This window comes from Opisthocomus hoazin, chromosome 28 (genome assembly GCF_030867145.1).
Source record: "Opisthocomus hoazin isolate bOpiHoa1 chromosome 28, bOpiHoa1.hap1, whole genome shotgun sequence".
In the NCBI taxonomy this organism is placed as follows: domain Eukaryota; kingdom Metazoa; phylum Chordata; class Aves; order Opisthocomiformes; family Opisthocomidae; genus Opisthocomus; species Opisthocomus hoazin.
Genome location: NC_134441.1, coordinates 2406045 through 2414323, shown reverse-complemented (window position 1 = coordinate 2414323; position 8279 = coordinate 2406045). Strand labels below are relative to the sequence as shown.

Genomic DNA, 8279 nt, shown 5'->3' with positions numbered 1-8279 from the left:
TCTTCCCTGGGGTGTCCCCAATGCATTCCCAGTGTGTCCCCAGTGCATCCTCAATGGGTCCCCGGGGGTGTCCCCAGGATGTCCCCCGTGTGTCCCCGGGTGCCACTCACCGATGTTGGAGTGCTTCAGCAGGCGGCAGATGCGGGCCTCCCGCTCCAGCTTCTGGTGGTCTGGGGACAGAGGGGACAGCGGGGTCACCCCGTCCCCGGGGTCAGCGGGGGTCACCCCATCAGAGGGGACAGCGGGGGGACACCCCCATCAGAGGGGTCAGCGGGGTCACCCCGTCCCCGGGGTCAGCGGGGTCACCCCCATCAGAGGGGACAGGGGGGGGACATCCCCATCAGAGGGGACAGTGGGGTCACCCCCATCAGAGGGGACAGGGGGGACATCCCCGTCCCCACGCCGTGCCCCCTGGCCACCCACCCACCCACCCACGGGGTCACCCGGCCCTAGCCCTGGCTCAGTGGGTGTGCAGGAGTGGGGCTGCACACGCGTGTGTCGGCACACATGTGTGTGCAAGTGTGTGCAAGAGTGTGGGTGTGCAGGTGTGCAAGGGTGCGCATGCATGTGTCAGCGTGCATGTGTGTGCATGCGTGTGCAAGGGTGCAGGCATGGAGGCGTGCGGTGGTGTGCGGCACGCGTGTGTCGGCACGCATGTGTGTGCACACGTGTGCAAGGATGCGGGTGTGGAGGTGTGCAATGGTGTGCACGTGTGTGTTGGCATGTAAACGCGTGTGCAAGCATGCACAGCAGTGCAGGTGTGGAGGCGTGTGATGGTTTGCACACGTGTGTCGGCAGGTAAATGTGTGCAGGCGTGTGCAAGGGTGCGGGGTGTGGAGGCGTGCAACGTACACGCGTGTCACATGCATGTGCACGCATATGCAAGGGTGCAGGCATGGAGGTGTGCAATGGCGTGCATGCGTGTGTCAGCACGCGTGTGTGTGCAGGCGTGTGCAAGAATGCAGGTGTGGCGGCGTGCGACGGTGCGCATGCGTGGGGACTGCACACGCGTGTAGCGGTGTGCACGTGGGTGTGCACCTGTGGGCGTGTGCACGCGTGTAGGTGTGTCTGGGAGTGCACTTGTGCAGGCGTGCACGTGTGGGCAGGTTTGCACGTGTGTTGGTGTGCACACGTATGCAGGTGTGCACCTGTGCACGTTTCAGCAGCAGTGCCTGCGTGTGGGTGTGCAAACATCTGGCTGTACATGTGTGTGCTGGTGCACACGTGTGGCTGCACACGCGTGCGTGGCTGTACGCATGGTTCTCCACGCGTGTGGCACGGAGGGCAGCACACGCAGTCGTGCACACGTGTGTGGGATGTGCCTGTGCGCAGCTGCACCCGTGTGCACACGTGTGCCTGCGTGTGTCACCGTACCGGTGCAGGGCAGCACACGTGTGGGGGGAGGGCACACGGACACGTGTGTGCGCCTGCTCAACCCCCGCACGCGTGTGCCTGTGTACACACGTGTGCAGGCATGATCACACACGGCTCACGTGCAGTACACACCTCCGTGCCTGCTCACACCTGTGTGCACGCACGCACACAGAGCCTGCACACACGTGTGCACACGCTCCCATGCCCAGCATGCACAGACACAACGTGCACACGCGTGTGCACACGCACACGACTCAGCGAACGCCCGCTGCTCACGCCTGCGCGCACACACGCATCCCTGGCCGAGGCACACACGCGTGTGCACACGCAGAGCACGCACCTACACGCACCCCCACGCACTCAGTGCAAGCGTGTGCTGCCTGCTCACGCGTGTGCACAGCCCCCCACCGACATCTCCTGTGCACACGCGTGTCCCACACCTGCACACGCCCCACGTGCGCCGTGCACACGCGTGTCCCACACCTGCACTCGCCCCACGCGCGCCGTGCACACGCGCTGCTGAGGTGTGCAGGCAGCCCACGACACAGGTCCTGCACACGCACACGCCCGGCTCACGTGTGCACACACACTTGCTCCCCGTGTGCACACTGCACGCACACGCTGCTGACGCGTGCAGCAAACCCAGTGGCACCGCACACGCGTGTGCACACGCACTCTGCCTGCTCACACCTGTGTGCGCACCCCCTTCCACCGACACACGCGTGTGCACACCCCCACGCCCATGAACACACACAGAGTCTCATGAACACACACACGTGTGCACACACACTCGTACACACACGCTGCCCTCCCCTGTGTGCACACGCTTGCACGCACAGAGCTCACATGTGTGCACGCACATCGATGTGCACGCACACGGCACACACCTGTGCATGCACACCCATGTAAGCATGGCACACGCACCGCACACGCCTGTGCACACACACACTGCATACATGGCTCGTGCACCACACACGCCTGTGCACACACACGCACCGCACACACACATGCACCACTCACACCTGTGCACACACATGCACCGCACACGCATGCACTGCACACACACGCACCACGCACACACACGCACCGCACACGCATGTGCACACGCATGCACTGCACACACACGCACCGCACACGCCTGTGCACGCACACCCATGCACACAGCGTACACACACGCCCAGGTGTGCCCACCCACGCGCACGCAGCCGCTCACACACGTGTGCACCCCCCAGGGACACCACGGGTGCTGGGGGGCACTGAGAGGGGGGCACCCTGCGGGGTGTTGGGAGGGGCTGGAGCCAGCCCCCACAGGGCACCCCCAGCCCCAGCTGGGCCCTGCACCATGGGTGCCACGGGCGTCACGGGTGCCACATGTGTCACAGGTGTCATGGGCATCACGGGTGCCACGGGTATCAGGGGTGTCACGGGTGCCATGGGCATCACACGTGTCATGGGTATCAGGGGTGTCACACGTGTCACAGGTGCCATGGGCACCATGGGTGCCACGGGTATTGGGGGTGTCATGGGTGCCACGGGCATCACAGGTGCCACGGTGCCACAGGTATCAGGGGTGCCATGGGCATCACGGGTGCCACGGGTATCACGGCTGTCATGCATGTCATGTGTGCCACGGGCATCATGGGTGCCACAAGTATCAGGGGCATCACGGACACCATGGGTATCATGGGTGCCATGGGTGCCACAGGGATCAGGGGTACCAGGGGTGCCATGGGCATCAGGGGTGCCATGGGTGCCACGGGGACCAGGGGTGCCATGGGTGCCATGGGCATCATGGGTGCTGTGGGTGCCACGGGGATCAGCGGTGTCATGGGTGCCATGGGTGTCATGGATGCCATGGGGATCATGGGTGCCATGGGCATCATGGGTGCCGTGGGTGCCACGGGGATCAGGGGTGCCATGGGTGCCACGGGCATCACAGGTGCCACGGTGCCACAGGTATCAGGGGTGCCACAGGCATCATGGGTGCCACAAGTATCAGGGGCATCACGGACACCATGGGTATCATGGGTGCCATGGGTGCCACGGGGATCAGGGGTGCCATGGGCATCACGCGTGTCGGGTGCCATGGGCACCACGGGTCCCACAGGTATCACGGCTGTCACGCGTGCCATGGGCGTCGCGGGCGCCAGGGGCGTCCCCCGGGCAGCGGGTGGCCGGGCGGGGGGGCGCGGCGGGGGCCCCCACCCCTGGGTGCGGGGGGTCCTACCTCTGGCCGAGAGCTTCTTGGTGTTGATGATCTTGGCGGCGTACTCATGGCCACTGCAGAGCTTGACGCAGCGCCGGACCACCGAGAAAGCCCCCCTGGGGAGGGGGACAGGCTCAGCACCCCCGCCCGCCCCCACGCCCGCCCCCCAGCCCCCCCCCAGGCACCCACCCGTGACTCAGCACCCCGCGCCCGGGGGCTGCGCCGGCCGTGACTCAGCACCCGGGGGGGTGCACCCTGACACTGAGGGGGGGGTCCCCGATGCCGCTCGGCCACGCCGCGGCCTGCGGATGGGGGGTGCTGGGTGCTGGGTGCTGGGGGGGGGGGTGGGAGGGGGTCAGCGAGGCGAGCGCGGGGCCGGCGTCACCGAGGGGGTCGCGGGAAGGATCGGGCCCCGGCAGCCCGTTGCCATGGGGACGGCGGGTGGCCCGGATGGCGGCGGTGGCCGTGGCGGTGGCGGCGATGGTGGCCGTGGCGGTGGCCATGGTGGCCATGCTGGTGGCCATGGTGGCCACGGTGGGGCTCGGTGGGACATGGGGACACAGCGGCCACCGGCACCCCCAGGGATGGGGACAGGGATGGGGACATCGTGGCCGTGCCCACACCGGGCAGCGGCACCCACTTGTGTCCCCCCCCACCAGCTGGCCCCCCCCCCCCCCCACCCCAGGACCAGGTCCCTGCCCGTCCCCGAGCCCCCGCCACGCCGCGGGTCCCAGGGGGGACACGCGGGGGCCACGCCGTCCCCTGCCACCGCGCCGGGTCCCCACGTCCCGGGACACCGAGGGCCCCACGCTGGCCGGGACAGGGGGGGGACCCTGGCACCTGGGGAACCCCCCAGGGCCACCCCCCCACATCCCCCCCCCGCGCCCCACGGCGAGGGGACACGGCGGTGGCAGCTCCTGCGGGGGGGACGTGACTGCTGGGGCCCCCCCCGCCGTGCCTCAGTTTCCCCACCGGCCGGGGCAGAGGTCCCCGACACCCCCAGCATGGCGGGGGGGGGGACACGCGCGGGTGGCTGGCGGGTGACACGGAGGGACGGGGGGATGGGGGGGGGGACAGGGAATCCACGTTGCCATGGCAACCAGGACGGCTGGACTGGGGGGAGCGCAGGGGAACAGCACCCACGTCCCCCCCCCCCCCGCGGTACCCCCAAAGCGACCGCCTCTACCCCTGCGACGCGTCCCCCCCACTGGGGGGGGGTCCCCACTCCGCAACAAGCTCTGCCCCCCCCCCCCCAGTTTTACCCCCCCGACCTGAACACAGGTTGGGGGGGGGGGGGGGAATCTGCCCCCCTCCATGGCCTTGGGGGGCAAAGCAGCCCCCCCCAAAGCCGCTCCTCCCAACGCCCACGCCGGGGGGGGGAACCTGGGCACGGGGGGTGCTGGGGGGGTGGACGGAACCGGGGGGAGGGGCAGGGGTCCCCAAGGATGAGGGGGGTCCCGAAGGGCTGGCGCCCATACGGACTGGCGGGGGGGGGCGGATTTAGGGGGTTATATAAGGGCCAAGGGGGTCTAAGGGGGGCTGGGGGGGCTGGGGGGGGAGGAGGGTCTATAGGGAGCAGAGGGGAGATGTGGATGGGGGGGGTCTATAGGGAGGGTGGAGGCTGGAGAGATTGGGGGGGGTCTCTAGGGGTGGGGGGCGAGGGGGAGCCTGCAGGATCGGGGGGGGTCTCAGGGGACGGGCTGGAGGATGAGGGGTGTCTATAGGGACCGGGGGGGGGCTGTAAGGACTCGGGGGGGGTCTGGGGGGGGCTGGGAGGTCTTGGTCTGGGGGGGCTGGGAGGTCTGTAAGGACCAGCATGGATAAAGGGCTGCGGAGTGGGGGGGGTCGGGAAGGGTTTGGGGGGGGGCTGTAGGGATGGGGGTCTATAAGGACCAGGCAGCTCTAAGGACCAGGGGATCGGAGAAATGGGGGGGGGGGGTGTCTGTGAGGATGGGGGGGGGTCTATAGGAGGCTGGGGGGGCTATAAGGACTGGGGGGGGGTGTCTGTGGGACCCAGGGGTGGGACTGGGAGTGCTGGGGGATCTGTAACGACTGGGGGGGGTCAGGAAAGATGGGGGAGGGTCCATAGGGTTAAGGGGGGGGCTGTAAGGACTGGGGGGAGTCTATAGGATGGGGGGGGGGGGCGATAAGGTCAAGGGGGGGCTGTAAGGACTGGGGGGGGGGGTCTATAGGGATGGGGGACCGGGGGGTCTGGAGGGACTGGGGGGCTCCGGGGCACAGATACGGACCAGGGGGCGGGGGCCAAGAAAGGCCAGGGGGGGTCTGTAAGGACCGGGCGGGGGGGTCTATAGGGATGGGGGACTGGGGGGGTCTGTTAGGACAAGGGGGGGTCTATAGGGATGGGGGATTGGGGGGGTCTGCAAGGACCGGGGGGGTCTATAGGGATGGGGAATCGGGGGGGGTCTATAGGGATGGGGGATCGGGGGGGTCTGTAAGGACCGGGGGGGTCTATAGGGATGGGGGACCAGGGGGGTCTGTAAGGACTGGGGGGGTCTATAGGGATGGGGGATTGGGGGGTCTATAGGGATGGGGGACCGGGGGGGTCTGTAAGGACCGGGGGGGGTCTATAGGGATGGGGGACCGGGGGGGTCTGTAAGGACCGGGGGGGGTCTATAGGGATGGGGGACCAGGGGGGTCTGTAAGGACTGGGAGTCGTAAGGCTTGGGGGGGGTCCCTGGGAACAGGGCGGCTGCAGGGACTGGGGGGGGGGGGACCCGGAGGAACCGCGGGGTCCGGGCCGTCGAGGGGGGGGGCAGGGCCAGTACCGGGGGGAGGGCAGTACCGGGGAGGGGGGGGGGGGGAGCCTGTCTTGGGGGGAGCAACGGGGGAGCGGGGGTGGGCCGGTCCCGGGGGGGGCAACCAGGAGGGGAGGGGGGTGAAGGGGGGGGGTGAAGGGGGGGGCCCCATCCCGGTGCCCCATGGCGGGGGAGGGGGGGGGGGGGATGCGTCACGTCTGCACCGAGCGGCGGCCGGCGCCCCGCGCTCCCCCCCGGCGGCCCCCCCCGCGCCCCCCCGCGCGGTGCCGGTGCCCGGTGCCCGGTGCCGGTGCCGGTGCCCTTACTTGCCGATCTCCTCGTAGAGCTGGTACTCGTCGGTGAAGCGGGTGCAGGGCACGGTGGTGGCCATGCTGCCGCCGCGCCGCGCCGCAATGAGCCGCCCCCCCCGGCCCCGGCCCCGGCTCCGCTCCGGCTCCGCCCGGCGAGGGGGGGGGGGGGGCGGGGGGAGGGGCTGCCGGCCTCGGGGGGGGGGGAGGCGACAGCCGGGACAGCCCCCGCCGCCCCCCCCCCTCCCCCCGATGGGATCCCCCCACCCCCGGACCTGCCCCCGCAACGGGGACCCCCGCCCGGGGACCCCCGCGGGGATCCCCCCCCCCACCCCCGGACCTGCCCCCGCAACGGGGACCCCCGCCCGGGACCCCGCGGGGATCCCCCCCCCACCCCCGGACCTGCCCCCGCAACGGGGACCCCCGCCCGGGACCCCCCGGGATCCCCGGGAGCGTGTGTCCCCCACCCCCCGGACCCCGTTATCCCAAACCCTCCCCTAGCTGGGGGGGTACCCAGACCACCCCCTCCCCCCCGGGGGGTACCCAGACCCCTCCTCCCCCCTACACCCAGCCCCCCCCCCCAGCGATTGATCTCACTCCCCTCAAAGCACCCAAAATCCACCCCCCCCGGATCCCAACCCCCCCCAAAAGACCCCCCCAAAGACCCCATTATCCACCCCCCCCCACCCCGAGCACCCCACATCCCCCCCCTCCGCCACCCCCCCCCTCCAGTCACCCCAAACAACCCCTCCAGGCTCCAACCCCCCCCTAAGCAAACACCCGGGGGGGGGGGCGGGCAAAAATCCCCCCCCCCGTTCCCCCCAAGGGCACCTTGAAGCCCCCCAATGCCAGACACTTGCTGGGGGGGGGTCGGTTGATATTTTTTTGGGGGGGGGACACACACAAGAGGCCACGCTGGAGGCCACCGGCAGCCCCACAGCTCGGTGGGGCCGGGGGCGAGCGGCTGGGTGGGCGGCATGGGGCGCGGGCGGGTGGGCGGTGGGTGCCCACCCCCGGGGCGCGGGGCGAGCGCGGGTGGGTGGGCGGCTGGCGGCTGGCGCTGCCGTTGCCATGGGGACCGTGGGCGGCCGTGGGGACCGCGCCGGGCCCGCTGCTATTTGTGCATCGCCACGGAGAAATCTGGGCGCCCGGGCGCGGGGGAGACGGCGGGGGGCGGGGGGGGGGGGGGCACACGGGGATTGGGGGAGGCAGTGGGGAGAGACCCCGAGGTCGGCATCCCCAAAGCCGGCAGGCACTCGGTGCCCACCCCACCGAGTCCAACTCCCCGCCCAGGATCGCAAATCCACGCCTTAGGGGACCCTAAAATCCAGTTTCCCATCCCAGGACCCCATACCCACCCCTCTAGGGACCCCAACATCCAGCTCCCCCCACCCGGATCAATATCCACCCCTCTAGGGACCCCCAAAATCGAGCCCTTACCCCTGGAGGATCCCATGTCCTCTCCTCAATGGACCCCAAAATCCAGCCCCCCCTGGGGATCCCATATCCACCCTTCAAGGGACCCCAAAATCCAGCCCCCCCCCGGGGATCCTAAATCCACCCCTCAAAGAACCCTAAAATCCAGCTCCCCCATCTCAGGATCCCATACCCACCCCTCAAGGGACCCCAACATCC

The 8279-nt window shown here is 69.9% G+C and overlaps 1 protein-coding gene across 1 annotated transcript in view; it reads right to left on the bottom strand.

Moving 5' to 3' along the window:
* Positions 1 to 6805, bottom strand: part of CAMK2B (calcium/calmodulin dependent protein kinase II beta) — a 10340-nt gene extending 3535 nt beyond the window's left edge. The window contains exons 1-3 of the mRNA XM_075444550.1: positions 6663 to 6805; positions 3602 to 3696; positions 111 to 170 (exon numbers count right to left, since the gene is read on the bottom strand). Of these exons, the coding sequence (XP_075300665.1) occupies positions 111 to 170; positions 3602 to 3696; positions 6663 to 6727 (220 nt within the window). The 5' untranslated portion in view covers positions 6728 to 6805. The remainder of the gene's footprint in view (positions 1 to 110; positions 171 to 3601; positions 3697 to 6662) is intronic.
* Between the last annotated feature and the right edge of the window lie 1474 nt (positions 6806 to 8279).